This window comes from Phoca vitulina, unplaced genomic scaffold (assembly GCF_004348235.1).
Source record: "Phoca vitulina isolate PV1807 unplaced genomic scaffold, GSC_HSeal_1.0 scaffold19, whole genome shotgun sequence".
NCBI lineage: Eukaryota > Metazoa > Chordata > Mammalia > Carnivora > Phocidae > Phoca > Phoca vitulina.
Window position 1 is genome coordinate 26,502,117 of NW_022589722.1, and position 17,909 is coordinate 26,520,025.

The 17,909-nt window shown below is 43.0% G+C and overlaps 1 protein-coding gene across 8 annotated transcripts in view; it reads left to right on the forward strand.

Moving 5' to 3' along the window:
- TNRC6B (trinucleotide repeat containing adaptor 6B) overlaps positions 1–16,870 on the forward strand; it is a 248,772-nt gene extending 231,902 nt beyond the window's left edge. For 7 of the 8 annotated variants that reach the window (XM_032416415.1, XM_032416416.1, XM_032416412.1 and 4 more), the window contains 4 exons: positions 2,348–2,569; positions 3,001–3,071; positions 5,833–5,972; positions 6,939–7,642. In XM_032416415.1, the coding sequence (XP_032272306.1) occupies positions 2,348–2,569; positions 3,001–3,071; positions 5,833–5,972; positions 6,939–7,323 (818 nt within the window). In that variant the 3' untranslated portion in view covers positions 7,324–7,642. Of the gene's footprint in view, positions 1–2,347; positions 2,570–3,000; positions 3,072–5,832; positions 5,973–6,938 lie in introns of all 8 variants that reach the window. The other variant, XM_032416409.1, reaches the window with a different exon arrangement.
- The last annotated feature ends 1,039 nt before the right edge of the window (positions 16,871–17,909 follow it).

A 17,909-nucleotide genomic window follows, 5' to 3' on the forward strand; every position in this document is an offset into this window, starting at 1 on the left:
AGGACAGGGCAGATGGTGACATAATTGCAGGGAGCCTTGTGGGTATTGAGAGGGCAGAGGTTAAATCTTTGTGCCACAAGTGCTTTTCTTGAACCAGTCTGCCGAAGGAATCATGGGCCATGGGAAGAAGCAGGGAAGTCCAGGTTGTTATTCCTAAGGTAGCCAATTATGGCTTCCTTTTCTACAAACAAATCCTTCCACTTATAGACAAAGGCTGCAGGCAGATGGCCAAGGGGAAAAAAAGAGGCCCTTAATTAATTCTACCAATAACATTTGTTGAATTCCTTATGCGTATGTGTGGTTTTTTTTTTTTTAGACGATAGGGAATAAAAACTTAATGGATATAATAGAGCCTTTGAAGTCACTCACTCCACACACTGCCTCATAGATTGGTAGAGAGATTATTTGTAATTGGCACCTTGGTCTTGCAAAAGTTAGACCTCAAGCCATTAAAGTCATTAAGGCTTCTGTTCTGTGTTCAAGCAAAAGCAAATGGAACAAATCCTCAGCTACTCTCTAAGACACTGTAGGTTAACTGCCTTACAAATTGTCTTCTTTTTCTTTTCACGTCTGTGTCATATAGACAGGGTCACAATAACCTGTCATTTATTGAATGCTCCTGAAGACCAGGCAGCATGCTAAGCCTTCAGCATGAATTCTTACCTTACCTTCACCAAAGTCTGGGAGCAGGTCCTGGCCTTCTCCCCATTTTGAACATGAAGAAACTCAGACTCAGAGAGCTGATATAATTTGCCTCAGGTCTGAGCGAGTGTGTAAAGGCACCAACTCCATAATCCATGTTTCTAACCACCACCCTACATTATACTTTTGTGGGACTTCGTCCTTTACATGTAAAAATTTATTTTTCAACCCAGCTCTTTTATTCCAGTAACTGCCCATGTCTTCAGTTGAACTGTTTTATCTTTTTATCTATAGTTGGACATTCACCTGAGAGATTACCCAAGGATCACCTCAGAGGTGTCTAAACTGAATGTATACTTTTCTGCACCCCCCCCCATTATCTTTCCTAAGTCTTTCCATTCAATAAATGTCTTAGATATCTCCCAGGGGGTGTATTCTGCAGCCACATCTCCCATCCATTTCTTCTGCTCCATTCTACTTACTGTCACCCAGGATGAGAGCCAAGTTTAAACACTACATGCTCAATCTAGTAGCATCCTCATCGGCCCCCAGTCTACCTTTCTGGCCTTCTCTACCTCTGCCCCTGTGAAATATTGTTCAGCCAGAACTGGGGGAAAACATATTTGGTACAGATAGAGTTCAAATTGGACATTAGTCTGTATTTTCCTCTGTCTCTGAGCCCATCCATTTATGTAAATCCTTCCAGACCTGTCTTTGCAAAGCCTTTAGTGATGGCTGAGCAGTGTCTTCTCTGTGTATTGAACATATGTGTTGATGCCTGGGGTTACCAATTCTCTTATTCATCTGTTCTGTCTTCCCATGTGAACTTGAAGTTCTTGAGAATGTTTGTATTACCCACAGCATTGATTTAGTGCCTTAAAGCGTAGTAAGCTGTTAGCAAATATTTGTTGATTGTTCTTTAAAAATCTGTTTGAATGTTGGGGTGCCTGGCTGGCTCAGTCAGTAGAACATGAGACTTGATCTCAGGGTTGTAAGTTCCAGCCCCATGTTGGGTGTAGAGATTACTTTAAAAAATCTTTTAGAAAAATGTTTGTCTGAATGTTGATAGCTAATAATCTGGATCAAGAAAAGTATAAATTTCTAGTGTACTTTCCATTCAGTCAATGAGTATTTATAGAATAGTTTTACTAGGGTTCACATTCTACTATGTCTTTAAGACTAATGATTTTAGGAATACTTCCCTTGAATTAATCTTCCCTTTCATGTTCTGTTTGGCTAAGAAAGTAGTAGAGAATTAGTTATCATATTAAATCTTTAGTTTATGTGTTGTCAATTCAGAGTAATAGTCATGGAAATTTTTTTTTTTTTTTTTTTTTTTTAAAGATTTATTTATTTATTTATTTGAGAGAGAGAGAATGAGAGAGCAAGCACATGAGAGGAGGGAGGGGCAGAGGGAGAAGCAGACTCCCTGCCGAGCAGGGAGCCCGATGCGGGACTCGATCCCGGGACTCCAGGATCATGACCTGAGCCGAAGGCAGTCGCTTAACCAACTGAGCCACCCAGGCGCCCTCATGGAAATTTTTATATTTAATAAGTTCAAAGGGCAATGTTACTTTGTATTGCTACTCTCAAAATGTGTAAACTATTTTTAGAATATTATTTATGTGTATACACAAAATTTATGTATATTGACGGAAGTGACCTATCTAACCTTATCCCTTCTTTAATGTTCTCTTTTTTATAGCAAAGTTCCCTGATTACAAATCAACATGGTCCCCAGATCCCATAGGACACAACCCCACTCATCTCTCCAACAAGATGTGGAAAAACCATATTTCCTCGAGGAACACTACAGCGCTGCCCCGCCCACCTCCCGGTCTGACCAACCCCAAACCATCTCCCTGGAGCAGCACAGCACCCCGATCAGTCAGGGGGTGGGGGACCCAGGACTCACGGCTTGCCTCGGGTGAGGAGGATCCGCCAAAGGAGCATCGTTGTTCAAGCTCATGTTAATACCAAAAAAGACATGAAATCTTCACAAGAGAGGCAGTGTGGTAGAGGAAAGAGTATCTCTTGAGTGGAAAGCTGTAGTCAGTCTAGGGCAGAGAAAATCCAAGAACTCGCAAGGGACTGATGGAGTAAAAATGATGACCAGCAGAGGGAGAACATTAGGAGGAAAATGTCTTACCAGTGAGATGAGAGTGCATAGGGTTCAAGATCTAGGAGAAGAGAGCTGGCCATTAAGTGACAGGATGAAGGGGGTCAGAAGGAGGTAGAAAAGAGAAGACAGTTGATAACAGGAGAGAAGAAACATGTGGGCTATGTGAAGATGTTTCTCACTCGTGGCTTTCTGAATTTTTTTATTGCTCTTCCTGATTGTTTTTCTGGTTGCTTCAGCCTCTACCTGGAGTGATGGTGGTTCAGTTCGTCCCAGTTACTGGCTGGTTCTTCACAATCTCACTCCACAGGTAATCATGCTTCCTTGTGATTTTCGAGACAGGACTTCATTGTGTTAAGAGAGGGAAACTCAGGTGTGGAATGTTGGCAGATAAGATTAATTTCCTGCTCACTACAGAGAGGCCCAGTGTGCAGGGGTGGGTCTCTCCACCCAAAGGCTCGAAGTCTACTCCTGAATGGGGAGTGTTGGCCCAACAAGGCTTAAGGCTCAGTATCAACCATTTGTAATGCTTCATAAATAATTAACCATCTATCTCGGCAGTAGGAGGAATCTGTCAGTTTCCTAGCTTAAATGCCACATGGGTGCTTTCAATTTTCCATCTGTTATTCTCTTCTTTGTAGATGGCATTACTAATTTGCTGTCTTCAGAACATGCCCTCTGGGTTGTTTTTACAGTGATGGGTTTCATTTGCCACAAGCCACTCTGTCTGTCACCTTGTTTGCTTGATAACTGACATACTTGCAGCAGTACTATGTCGAACACTCAAATGAGATTAAATGAACCCACTGAAACTGAGCCCATGACCTTTATTTGGACTAGACAGCACAACCTTTACAACACCTTGTTAAAAGGAGTCAATTATGCTTCCCTCCGTTTGACACATAAAATGAATTGTCTAGCATTTAATTCATAAATGGATTCATGCACACTTTAGTAAGCCAGCATTTTCTAGAGTGTTCCCATGGGATATTAATAGGTCTCTGGCCTAATATGTTTGGAATATATACTTGATTAAACAAAGAAACAAGGTTTCTTCACTATGAGACTTCTTAGACCCTTTAATATACTAACATGTATTATGATCCTGTGTGAGGAAATACAGCTTCTCCTAAATTTACTTGCCCAATGAATCTGTTTGTGGGGAGTGTACCCAGGGCTTGCATTTCAGGGTACATGTGGAGAAAGGCGATTTCGTAAATACAGTTAACATGAGAAAGAGTCTGGGTTGGCTCTTAATCTCCATATCAACTCAGCTAAAAGCCCCAGGTGGTTTTTTTAGCTAATAATTGAAGTATGACGATTTCATATGGCTATACTCAAAACTATATATGCCTCATTAGAATATTTTTTTTAAAGATTTTATTTATTTGAGAGTGAGCACAAATGTGGGGGGGGGAGTGCAGAGGGAGAGGGAGAAGCAGATGCCCCACTGAGAGCCTAACACAGGGCTCAATCCCAGGACCCCGAGATCATGACCTGAGCTGAAGGCAGATGCTTAACCAACTGAGCCATCCAGGCGCCCCAGAATATGACAACATTCTAAAAGTTGTCCCTCAGTGTGGTGGATATATGGTTAGGATGAGAGAGACAGTAATGGATACGCTGTTTTGAAAGGAACCTGGGGAACCTAACCAGCTGTTCACTTCTGTTTTATCCTACGAAAAATAGTACAGGGGCGCCTGGGTGGCTCAGTCGTTTAGCATCTGCCTTCGGCTCAGGTCATGATCCCGGGGTCCTGGGATCGAGCCCCACATCGGGCTCCCTGCTCCACGGGAAGCCTGCTTCTCCCTCTGCCACTACCCCTGCTTGTGTTCCCTCTCTCGCTGTGTCTCTCTCTCTCAAATAAATAAATAAAATCTTAAAAAAAAAAGAAAATAGTGAGTACATGTGTATATATGTGTAAAATGAATCAAGGGGTTGGCTGTGTTTGTATTAAAAAGAATTGTTTAATTTTAAAGCTCAAAACTACCTAATAGACTAATCTCGATCATAGCTTAGAAGAAGGTTTTAGGGCAAATCTTTGGAACTTGGATAAATTTGCTTTCATTGCCTAAAATTTGTTTAGAGGGCATCTGTGCTGGAAGGTCACTTGTGGTGTACTCTAGGCCGCACTCATATAGTTGCTTATCATTTTCTTTAAAGAAATCTGGTGAATCTGCTGGTTTCCATGGTGAAACCACACAATGTTTGCACTGCTGCCACCAGTAACAGTTTCTGAAGGCTGTTCCGATAGTAATCTGTTTCCCTTCCAAAGAAATGAACCCAGTGTTGGACTCAGCAGCCTATCTCAACCTAGTTAAGATCTCGATACAAATAAATTGATCAGAGTGTATAAGTAGATTTGTCCATCCAAGTCCTGGGTGAGAGAAACTATCTCGAATCACTGGACATGAGCGTCTGGATAACATGAGGCCGAGGGCAGCAGAGTTCACAGAGAAGTAGGCAGAGAGTCTCACCCTGGGGTGGCCAACGTGGGAGTCGGAGGACACCAGCTGGGTCCGCGAGCTAGGTCAGCCAGCAAGATCCTGAACCATCAGGTGTGGTTAGCAGTGCTGTCTTGTGTGTATCTTCCGCTTCCGCTCCCTGTGAGCTCATTAACTGGGGGAGTAGAGAATACTGCATTAGTAATGATGCCAAGAACTTGGCATGTTCTCTTAAGTTCTTATTCACGTGCCGTCTTATTTCTGCTTTCTGAAGCCTCTGACAAATCAACACACATTCACTTGTTTACCTCTTAAGGAAAAGAGACTGCAGGTTGAATTGTATGATTTGTTTTGAGCTGTATTTTTACAGACTTTTTTATTTCCAATATGGGCACATCAGATCCCAGCCCAGTGCTTTGAATATCTTAAAATTTACCTTTAAGACCTCTATTCAGCGCACTCTTTCCTGCTTTGAGTTCCTCCTTCCTTTCTCCAAGACGAGTTTAGTGCTGATACCGTTATTTACAAATCAGAAGTCCTTTTCCTTCTCCTACATAGAAAGGCCACTTTCGTTTCCTTCACACCCCACCTCCAGGTTTTAATCTCATGAATGTCATTACCCCTCAGATTGATGGGTCAACGTTGAGAACCATCTGCATGCAGCATGGCCCACTGCTGACATTCCATCTGAACCTAACCCAGGGCACCGCCCTGATCCGATACAGCACCAAACAGGAGGCGGCCAAGGCCCAAACCGCACTGCACATGTGAGTACCCATCCTATGCTCACTGAGACAAACACGCATGAAGATGCACACGTGAGTAGTCTGCCACCTGCTTGATTAGACGCAGATGCACAAGAACATGCACAAAAACAGCATCATGGCAGTAAGCAATTGCTTGGTACTGAGGGGACTGATCTTTTCTACCTACCTAAGGGTGGATTGTCCTGTGTATCTCATAGGCCACTCATCAGAATTCCAAAACCAAAGAATTTATGAAGTCGTGAAGCAGTGAGTAAATTTTAAATACCATGAAACAAAGCCAGTACTTAGGAGAACGTGAAACGTCGTAAGCACTGTCACTTTTTGTAATAGAATCTAGCAACTTACCTTGGCTTCTTTGTTGGTGAAGATGAAATACGGTGGTCTGGGTGCGTAGCACTGATTTTGTCTAAAGTAGGTGGGACTGGATCACACTTTGACCATCCCCCCTCCCAGCTGCTGTCAGACTGGGAGCCAGCAGATGCCACGGCAGAAGCTACAAACAGCGAGCGAGCAGTGGTGAGGCTCAGGCAGTGAGCCCAGTCCTGACACAGAGCAGCGGCACCTCCAGATGTCTAAAGCTGGGTCACCTTGACGCTTGTGGTGTGACCTTTCACCTCCCATGGGGGAAAAGAGAGGTGACATTTTTCTCCACATATGAATTCCATATACCAAAAGGTTACTGATACGTGGTACCCTCTAGGAGTCTTTGGGTGTCTTGAGATTTAGTGATACCTTATTGCTTTAAAACAATGCCTCTCGATCACCTGGTCGGGTTAAAATGCAGGTTTTGATCCTGTAGGCCTGGGGTGGGGCCCATGATTCCGCATTCAAAAAAGCTTCCAGGGGATGTGGAAGCTGCTGGTCAAAGGAGCACACTTTGACTCTCGAGGAGTCAAGACCCTCAGTCCCCATGGATGCTTTAGGATTCCCTCAAATCCATAGCTCTTTCCCTCCCCTTTTTCCTAGGTGTGTGTTGGGAAACACTACCATCCTGGCTGAGTTTGCCACCGATGACGAAGTCAGCCGCTTCCTGGCACAGGCTCAGCCGCCCACACCCGCAGCAACCCCAAGTGCACCCGCCGCAGGCTGGCAGTCGCTGGAGACCGGCCAGACCCAGTCGGACCCCGTCGGACCTGCTCTGAATCTTTTCGGTGGGTCCACAGGGCTCGGGCAGTGGAGCAGCTCGGGCGGCGGCAGCGGGGCCGATCTTGCTGGCGCTTCATTGTGGGGGCCCCCAAACTATTCTTCTAGCTTGTGGGGAGTCCCCGCTGTGGAAGACCCCCATAGGATGGGCAGCCCTGCTCCCTTACTACCTGGTGACCTTCTGGGAGGAGGGTCGGATTCAATCTGAACTTAGAACTTTCAACTCTGACCTCGTGACCTTTTTTGGAACAGCAGCAGCACTAACTTGACCTTTTCGTTTTTTTTTTCAACTTGCAATAAATACATTTTTAAAAGGAAAAAAGAAAACGGAGAGAGGAAAAAAAAGGTGGGTCATTGACAGACTGTCTGAGCACATAGTTGCCTCCCTTATAACTTCAGTTTTTTCGTTTGGAATATGAATCCAAAAAGAGAACATATCACTCTTGAAATACTTGAATCATGAACGCCAACCTAGAAAGACAATGTGAAGCAAGTACACATACCATTTAAATTTAAACACAAAAAAATTAAAAAAATTAGTTTCTAGTTTTTCACTTTTTTCATGTTATATGGAAGTTGTTGCTAAGAAACATATATACTGAAAAAAAAATAGCTTTTTAACTTTGTTTGCACTGGGTGTGTTTCCGTCCTTAGGTCTACCACGTTTGGGAGGGAGGGGAATTCAAAAGAATTGTTGGGGTGGCGGGGGGAAGACTTGACGGAGCCTCACTTTAAAAACAAAAACACAAAACCTAAAAAAAAAAAAAAGAAAAGAAAAAATTTGTGATTGGCTGGTTGATAAATACCAGTGTGTTCTGGCACATGTAACTGCCCAGGCATGCTCGTTCTGGTATGTGTGTGCACGTGTGTTCATGTGCATTCGCGTGCATCCTTCTCTCTGTCTCTGTGTGTGTGCGCGCCCGTGTCCTCCTCCTCCTCCCCCACTCGATCTCAGAAAGCTGCATTGCTGACAGTCTGCAGGCTGGCTGGCCGGCCATCTGCTTTTTACTTTATTTTATTCTTTTTTTTTTTTAACTATCAGAACACACAAGCACGGGGAGCCACTGCTTACTAAAGCAACTCCGTTGGGCTGCATTAAGATGAACAGAGTGCTTTTTAATGATTTAAGCAGGGAGCTCCTTTCCATTTGCAAATTAGCCTGAGTGAGTTTTCTCTTGCTTTTCTTTTGACCTAGCAGTAGAGTTGGAGCACTGCCAAGTCCAAAAAAGTAGGAGAGCAGGAGGTACCTCTTGGAGCAACTGTGTGTTTATTTATTTCTGTTTTTTTAAGTACGTGGCCACCAGGCACATCCGAATATCTGTTAAGTTTTTCTTCCGTTAGTCTGAATGGGAACAGATGATATAAGAGAGTTTTTACTTAACGCCATGTCTCAAAAGCAGAAAAACCATGTTCCCCCTTTCTTGTGTCATCAGGTATGAGGAATTCATCAGAAAGTCAGGTAATGCCGAATTAAAGGTTTCCATTGGTTCTCTTTTTCGTTTTATGAAAACGGAAACAAATAAGTTGTGAGCAGCCTCCTGAAAGCACCTGCAGCTTCTCCCTCTCTGCTCCTCTCTCGCTGAGCGTTACCTGTGCCAGGCCGTGGCGTGTTACAGCACCAGGCCATCACTGACAGAAACGTTTACTTAACGAATGTTCTTAAACCAGTGTGTACTTCAAGCGTTTCCTTTTGTTTCTCTGTGTTGTGTATTTCCTGTGTATGTGGTTTTGCTTAGGCAGGTATAACTTAGCAGAGACTTTTAAGTATTGCACCTTTTTTTGGTTTTGACCTCTTTATTTTTTTTTTCCTTGTAATGTTGCTTTTTTTATTTCGGTATTTAAAGACTTTTTTTTTTTTTTTTAAAGCATCAATGTAGTAGTACTCTGGGCCGACTAGGGGGCAACTTTAATCCACAGTTATCACCAACATGTATGTACTTATGTTGGAATCAACATGTATCAAACTGCTTTTTGTGAAGAGTTCTAGCAGACCCGAAGGGGTACCCCTTTATACAAAGCAGATGGCTGGCGGGGCGGGTGGGGAGGGGGGAGGGGAACGTATGCCGGTAACGTGCTAGCACTTGTGTGGACATCCCAGTCTGCATTATACTGTTTAACATAAAGTGCCGACATTCTGTACCAGCAAATACCTGCCCATTCCAACCCTTGGTGGGAGCAGACCTCTACTGTCCTCCGTAACTTGCTGCTAGTGAGGACAAGGGAGTTTTTCTTTCTTTAGCATCTTCAGTGAAGGATACAACAATGCCTAATGTATTTGACTTTTAGCTTGTGTCTGTGTGTAGGTGGGTGGGTGGGTGTGTATAGGAAAAGGCAAAACTGAATTATTTGCATTTAAGTGGTTTTATGAGACAAAGAATGGGAATTCTGTAGTCCTCTGGCTTACCCTGTTGATTATAAACCTAGCCTCAAAAGAGATTGACATGCGTAATTCAAGTGAGCGTTCGCTCACGTAAGTCTTTATGCACCCTTTGTGGGTAGGTGGTCAAACTTGGGTCTCCAGCGTTGGTTCGGTCCCATTGGATGCCTTGTAGAAAACTAACTGTGCCCTCTTCCTGCTCTCCGGTTTTCATCACCACCACCATGCCCCTTCCACCTCTGCCCTTGTACAAAACATCTCCTTCCAGCCCCTCCACCTGCTCTCCGTGTGTGGAGCAAAACCCTGTGGTGTGTGGTGATGTCCAGGTGGAGAGCAGCTGTGTTCAGCCATCTACAGAAGGCGAAATCTTAGTGGCCCTGGGCCAGGAGCATGTCCCGAGGCTCCCACGAGCCCGTGGCGACCCTGTCCACTGCCGTGTCCTGCCCCCCCCCCCCCTGCCTGCTGGTTCCTTGGCCTGCACTATGGGTTAGTTGAGTTCCTTACGATACTACGGTGAAAGCCGGGTGCTAGAGCCCCTCTTGTTTACAAGACATAATGAGGGATTTGAAATATGTAAAAATAAACATGAGAAGCTCAAATGTTCTTCCATCTTAAGCTTAAAGGGAAAAAATTAAAAACTTAAAAAAAGACCAAAAAGTGCGTATATATATACATATAAATATATATTTTAGATGAAGACTAACTCTGGGAGCATTTAACAGTGTTTTTTTGTTTTTGTTTTTAACATTTATTTTCCTGCTTTAAAATTTGCAAGCATTCTCAGGAATTCTAGGGTAGGAAGCCAGTTTTTTGAAGATGGTTTATTTAACCGTATCTTATCCTAGATAGACGGCTGTTTCTTTCCTGTTAATAAACTTTTACAAGTTCCTGAAACTTCAAAAAGTTTAAACAATTTTTACTTAAAAAAATGTAAAAAGAAAAGTCTCCAAACATTATTGTCATACTGGGGATCACACATTTTAAAACACATAGAAAGAAATATTTTTTAAAAATTATCAATTTAGCAGCAACAGGTCAATTCGTTATCTTAAAAAATATGGGAGAAGGATTAGCTTTCTAAGAGCTTTATCACGGATTTATTTGAAATTGTGTGTCATTTAGTGGGAGTGTTTGGTTTGTATAAATGGGAATGCCATCACTTTGTTCCTTTCCATTTAAGAGGGAACTGACATCTCCCCTAACGATTATTTTTTTTTTTTAAGGGAACCCTTCTCCCTGTCCCTCAAACCCCAGCAACAAAAGAAAGAAAGATAGAAAGAACAACTTAGAAAAAAAGTAAACTCTAATCTGTAAAATAGTACGGTTGGATTGCTGAGAATCTATGTAAAGAGCTAGGAAATATAGGTTAATAATTTTTGGAACAAATTTTAAATATAGGCATTACTAGAGGAAAATATCTATGGACTGTTCTATTAATGAAGAATGTCTGTCTTACCTCCCTGCTTGTTATGGGAGGAGGAGAAAATAAGAAGAATCTAATAAGGAACAAGTGATTTTATTTTTTTAGCTCCCAGCTACTGTTGTGCTCATTTTAATTGCTGTTTTGAAGATCTGCTGCTTAATTATCCCCATCCCTCAGCTGGAGATGTGGAGTATTTCCTTTCAGTTTTTCGTGATGTTGAATTCTCCTTTTGTATTCCCTCCTGGGGCCAGGGGTCAGAATTCCCAAGCATGACCACAGCTTCTTTTAAACATCTAAGCTTCCCAGTGGGAAAGAAACTCCAGCTCGACAGGTAATGGGTGGGTGGGGCTGCTGCCTGCAATTTCTCTAAAACCGCTTTAGTGCCTTCGTACATACACCCAGACATCCTAAGCAGGAGGAGCTCGTGTGTATGTGCATGTGGTCCAGCCACTCCACAGACATTAAGTACGCTTGCCCATTAAGGAAATTGGAGTGGTTCTGGACAGGCCCCAAAGGCAGTGGGCTAAATTTAAAATAAAGAGAAATCAAGGAAGTTAAATATGCTTTCATGTCTTGATAATGTGGAATGCCAAGATCCTTCCTTGTGTTATTGCCCTCGTTACTGTGCACTGACTTCTCCAGGTGTGTCGCTTTGACAACTACATACAGTGATTTGGAAAGTCTGTTTGTGTTGGGCCAGTAGAAAGGGGTTTCTATTTTTCTGCTCTTGTCCTTCTTTGTCTCCTCTCCTTCCCCCCCAAACTCCCCCCCTCCATTTTTTTCGTCAACTTGCTGGAAGCTTTGCTTTATTGGTTGGCAGTGACCTAAGAACAGGATATAGTGAGGATATAATGGAAGAGAAAAACTCTTTTCTTTCCGTGGTATTCTTTGGCAAGAGCCATGTCTGCTGAGAGGTTAGGTGGCTTCCATAACACTTAGAAAATTTGGTGGGAGCGGCTTCTCTTCCACCACATTCTGGCATGTGTACAGAGGTTTGCTGGTCACCTCTCATTATGTAGATTTATCTTGTAAACATTTCGATCATGTAAATTTGAGCTTTCCAATTTTTACTAGTTTCCTTTATTTTTTTTAAACACTTGATTACTAGTGGCTGGAGGTGCCCATCTTTCAAACATCACAAACTTGGTTTCGGTCTACCACATGAGTAGCCAAAAAGAAAAAGCACTCATGGGGAAGAGACGTCTTCCATCAGACTGGAGACCTCTACTGGCAATTGAAATCCAGTGCCATGACCTAATTTTAGGTGTTTAAAAAAAAAAAAAAAAACCCACAAAAACACAAAAAAACAAAACAACAACAACAAAAAAACAAAGTTCAGATCTCCGAGACACTGTGAAGAAATGGATGGCCCATAGGGCATCTCTGATCCCTCCATACCTAGCCTTGATCTTCTCCATTTGCGACATGCACAGAAGTTAACTTAGCAGTGCTGCATGTTAAGGTTCCAAACCAAATTCTTTCACCAGTGTCCCCCAGTAAATCAACCATTATCCATTGATTGCCATTCGATCAGTTTTATTTATAGCAGCTTAATTTTCTAATTGTATGGCTCCTGTTCTAAGAACTTTCCCACCTCTTCTGATGTGAATGTAGCATAAATTAGTAGTTGGTTCTTCCAAGTTCCTGTGGGTTGAATGCGGTATCTGAGATTATGCAAAAAAAAAAAAAAAAAAAAAAAAGGAAAAGAAAGAAAAAAGAGAGGAAAAGAAATTCCTACCTAAGAATTTGGAAGAGCTTTTATTAATATATCTAGCAGAAACTAACATTTCACGGGCTATTGACGACGTGTTGCAAATATTCACTTGAATTTTTGCCATGGGGGGGCAGTTTTCGTAAGGTTAACAGCCAGATTCCATATCGACCTCAGATGCTGTGTACTTTTTAATTTTATTTTTTTATATTTTGCCATCTTGACTCTTCTCTTAAACAAAATGAAGATGTCTCTGCTGAGCAAAACGCTTAAGCCAAGCCTGTTTTCCTCTGCAGTGTAAACAAAATGTTTTCAGCAGACTTGGCTGTAATAGCCATCTCTAAGATTAGGGAACAATTGAGTCTTTATATAGAAAAGGTCCCCTTCTACCCCATCCTCAGAGTTCAAATTCAGTATGTAACACTTTGTAGGTTATTGTTTGGATTTGGGGTTTTTTCTTTTGTTTTAGCTATCTATAAGGTCTTTTACTAGGAGTAGAGATGCATTTTTAGCTGGTTGGGGAAAAAAATCAAACTTTTTCTTCTCCAGTTTTTGCCAAGTTTTGTCACACTTCAAGCCTATGCATTAATTACGCTTCTTAGTGATACTGCAAAAAGAAATCTTATTCTTGAATTGTTTTCCTTCCTGTGAGTGTCTTGCTGAGGCTGCATGTGATGGTGCAGTTGAAAATATTCCAGCCTATGTGTCCAGTGAATTATCAATCTATAGACCTCAGAACCCATTCAGAAAATAGGATGCCCTCACCCTCTGCTGCCCGCTGCACCACACTCTCTTAGCTTTCTTACCTACAAGTACAGGGTGTCCACACAGTCTAGAAACAGGCAAATATACATAATGTTGTCAAGAACATCATCAATCTATTAAAAAAAAACCCACATAGAATGTTCTCTGTATTTCCAGAGTTAGTGCGTACCCTGTAATAAGCTCTGTAGGTTTATGGCCAGTGCCAAAAGTGTGTGTATTTTCAGAGATGGTCCCTACTTATTAATGATGGTGGTGTTTTCTTGACCTTGAATTTGACAAAGGGGGTCCTGGCATCACATTCTTTAGATTTAAAATAATGATCAGCTTCAAGAACCTATGAACATAGTAATAACTTAATAAAAATAGAACACTGACCCTCCCTGCCCTGCCCACAATGCTTCCCCCGCACTGCCTTCACTGCCAAAGAAAAGAGGCCATGAACATTTACAGGATGGCAGAGGGAACACTGGTCAGGAAACAGAACAATTCCCCACTGGCCGGGCATTCCTGCTATCCTTAGGTGAGTGGTCACTCGGACTAGATCTGAAGGAATTATCAAGTATTCTAACGTGAGTGGTTTTTAAACTGTCAATCTCTTGTAGTATCCTCCTACCACTACCACTTAAAAAAAAAAAAAGAAAATGGCAGAAGCTGCCAGTGTTTGCCGCACAGAATTTAAATAGTTCTTGGCAGTTAGCCACATGCCTGAGTTTGTTTTTAACGAGAAACTGCACACCAGGAAAATTGGTACCATCCTGACCAAGGGGTCTCTGCCAGACTCCCATCGTGGGGTCTTCATTGTGACAACTGCTTGTTTTGTCCATGGGAGAGGAAAGGTCAGATGAAGGCAAGAAGTGTTCTGTTTTAAATAAAAAAGAATTAGTGTTTCCCCAAAGCACTTTGTGCCTCAGTTCAGTTTTCAACGCTATCAGTCCTCGCTTCCCAATCCACTGGCCCGTCTCGAGCCAAGGTTAATACGTTGAGACTGTCTTTACAAAAAGAAATTCCTCTTTACTGTTAATGGGAACAGCAAAAGAAAAATTGTGAAGATAGTTTACAATATCGTTGTAGCAGAGATGTGAATTGAAGTGCTTTCTTTCCCTTCTCCCCTGCTTTCTGGGACCTCCCACAGATCGTGGCACGCCTCCTCCCTGGGCTCGACAGGTGTGCACGGTTCTCTGAGGGCTGGGTTGGAGGAGGTGAGGTGGAGCAGTCTTCCTGCAGGACTAGCCTTACAGCAGAGCTTTACGGAAAGGAAGAGAGTCTATCCTAAATGTGTTCGCCAAAAATGAACAAGGCGGGGGGGGGGGGGTCTTTATACAAAACTAAGCAAAAACCTTTGGAATCCTTCAAGAAGTTAACATACCTTTTAAAGGTAGTACAGGTTCTCACCAAGTGATGCATTCAGCATGACACTTCTCGCCAGGAAGTTCAGGATAAGTTGGAATAAATGTGTTTAAAACACCACCCCTACCCCCCCCTTTTAATTTTGTCCAAGGAATTAATTACTTAAGTGTAGTATTTCTGAATGTGCCTTTGTGAGTACAGAGACCGTCTGTTTTAGGAAGAAGCTAACCGTGGGGATAAAACAGAAAGGCGGTCAGCGTAGTCTTTAGGGAAGTCAGCAATTCTCCTGGCGGTCCCCAGGGGCGGCTCTGGAGTTTTCATTAGCATCAATATTGCACAGTGTAGAGTTGTGTGGAAGAGATTCTGGGGCTCGGGAGGGAGAATGAGGTGATGGTGCACAATGACAGAGACCCAGGTTCATCCAAGAGTGCAGGTTGAATTTATCTGTCTGCAGTACCTAGTTTCCTTCGTGTGTGTGTGTGTGTGTGTGTGTGTGTGTGTGTGTGTGTGTGGCTGTTTTAGTTTTTGTTTTTCTGTAAGCACTGGAGAACTGAAATATGGTGATGTTTGTGACACATTCATGCATGTCAAGAAGGCGTTTTCTAGCTTCTGCCATGTGCGGGGGCGGGCAGTGCATTTCCACCCTCTGAGTCTGTGTCCTAAGAAGGCAGTTACTTTCCTCACATCATGTTGCTGTTTATGCGAACAGGGTATTACACGCAAGGAAAAAGCTTCTGAGAGAATAAGATGGAAGTGTTTGAGAAAGAAAAGAGAAAAATCTGAAATCATATTTTATTTCTTCAGAACTATTATAGTTAAGCATAGAAATCTGCAGTGTCTCTTCATTTGCTTTTGTGTTTGTTTTAAACGATGCCACCTCTTCTCCCCATGCCCTATCTTCTAAAGAAACCGCAAGTGAATGCTAAGGGCCATCTCCATAATTCCTCAGAACTCCCCAAAGAGGAAAACAATCCCTCCCGCAAGATTCCTTCAGCTTCATTCAGGAGACAAAGGGAGGAGAGATGCGGCTTTCTGTGCTTCTCTCTCATTCCTCTCTAATGGCCTTGAAATGTATTATTATGCAAATGTGAATTTTGATACTGAATTTAAGAAGAGGTTGTTGGATTTTTTCTTTTTTCAGAAAAAAAAAAGGTCCCATATGTGGTCATCATTGCTTCTTTATTTTGTAACGTGAATTGTAACTATGCATTCTGCAAAAGGGGGGGGTGGGGAGGGCAGAAAGGGGAAGGAAGTAGCTTTGCATCCTTGTTCTACGGTTTCTGTGTCCATGGTATCCCCACATCCTGGCGGGGAAGGGGAGTGAGAGCCGGAAGCAGTCAAGTCGGCACAGTGAGGTGGAAAGAGACCTGGAGCCCTCCCCGCAGTCCCGGGGCGGGGGAGGGGGGGGCTGCAGTTCCTGTCAGCTGGTGTGCTACGGGATTCTCCGCCCTAGACGTGCAGTGTTAGCCCAGGGCGACAGGGGGCCCCAAAGGCCCTAGTGTTCTCTGGGAAAAAGTACTCATCCTTTCCTGAATTCAGAACCTTTTCAAGCTCAGGAAACCATGCCTCACTCGTGCTGACCTTAAAGTTAATCTTTCTGTCGATTTCCAGAACTACTACTCCTCCTCCTCGCTCCTTTTAATTTTTTCTTTTTTTCTTCCTTAATCCTTTTTAAGTGAACTTATTTATAAGGAAACTGCCCTGCTCTGTGGGGAAGAGGACTGTTGCTTGGCAGGCAAAAAGAAGTCTCTTCCTCATCCACGACCCCTCAGCCAAACGTAATCTCTCTGCTTCCTTGCATTTATTCCGCTAGAGAGCTAGTGAGCAATGAGGTGCTGGACACGGGAACGCCTACAGCCTCCTCGTCCTCATAGAGTTCCTTTGTTGATTTTGCCTGTGGTGAATCCTGGCACCTGCGTTGCTCTGGTCTAGGCATTATCTGCAACCTACAGTATCATAAGCCAGAGATTGTTCTGCCCATTTTCAGTGTTTCCACGCAAGCAGTTTTTGTTGTTGATGTTCACAGTACTGTAACGAGTAACAGACTTGACCACAGTCTCCTCGTGCCCGTGCAGGGTGTACAGGCACAATCTTATCAGGGTTCCGATCTGTTAGATTGCCTTTAGACAAAACACAAAACAAACAAAAAAATAAGATCCTGACGTTTCAACTGTCTAACACAAAACAATACCTCGAGGTACATTTCCCCTGCGATGTAGACCCTTAACTCCCCTCTCCTTCTCTGACATCAGTGGGTTATCCTTTTTAAAATATGAATGTGTAAATAGTAGGATAACTTTTACAATTTTTTCCTTTGCTGTGAAAGTAGCCCTGAAATATGATATTTTTCCATTTTTTTTAAGCCATCTGAAGTTTCAGATCTTCTTTCATGCTTAAGAAGAGAAAGCAGAACAGGTCAGGGGAGTGGATGTGCATTTGTGGGGTGGTGGTCTCTCCACTGCCTCCCACACACAGTGGCAGCCGACCTGTGTCCAAACCCTGTTTCGAAGAGATGCCATCTATTCCAGATCTAGTTCCAGGGTGAGGAGTGTCCAAATTTCTCTCTTCCAGAAGATCCATCCCCTCCAGGCACTCCAGGATGTTTTTTAACCTCAGACCTTGAGCTCTCAACCTTTCTTGCTTCACCCGCAGGCTCACTTTTTGAGTAACCGAGTAGCATTCTGTGGTTCATAAAGGGACTCATCCCTGGCATTTCAATTTGGCACTGTAGAATTCATAGACTTACCACTTTGCAATGCTTTAGAAATGTATTGATTTCTTACTTAGAAGGAAATTCATCTGAGACGTGCAAACAACCTTCCTGAAAGGTGTGGGCACCCTCAGGCATTCCTCTGAATGCCTTTCTACATGAAGCTTGAAGCTGACATTAGGTAGAGGGATATAACGTTTAACGAATGCTGCTTGTAGGATCTGTCAGCTACGGCTCTCCTAGATTTGGCGACCCACAAGGCAGGGTCAGAATAGATCGTTTTGAATAGCTTCTTCACAAACGCCTCTCCCCCCCCCCCCCCCCCCACCGCCGCATCTTAAAGCTAAACCCTGTATCTGTTTAAAGGCCCTTTTTAGTTTGAGCTCACCAATCTTGTATAGTGACGACTTCCTTCGAAGGGAAGAAGCTTGAGAATAAATGCACACCTCTTCACCACCCAC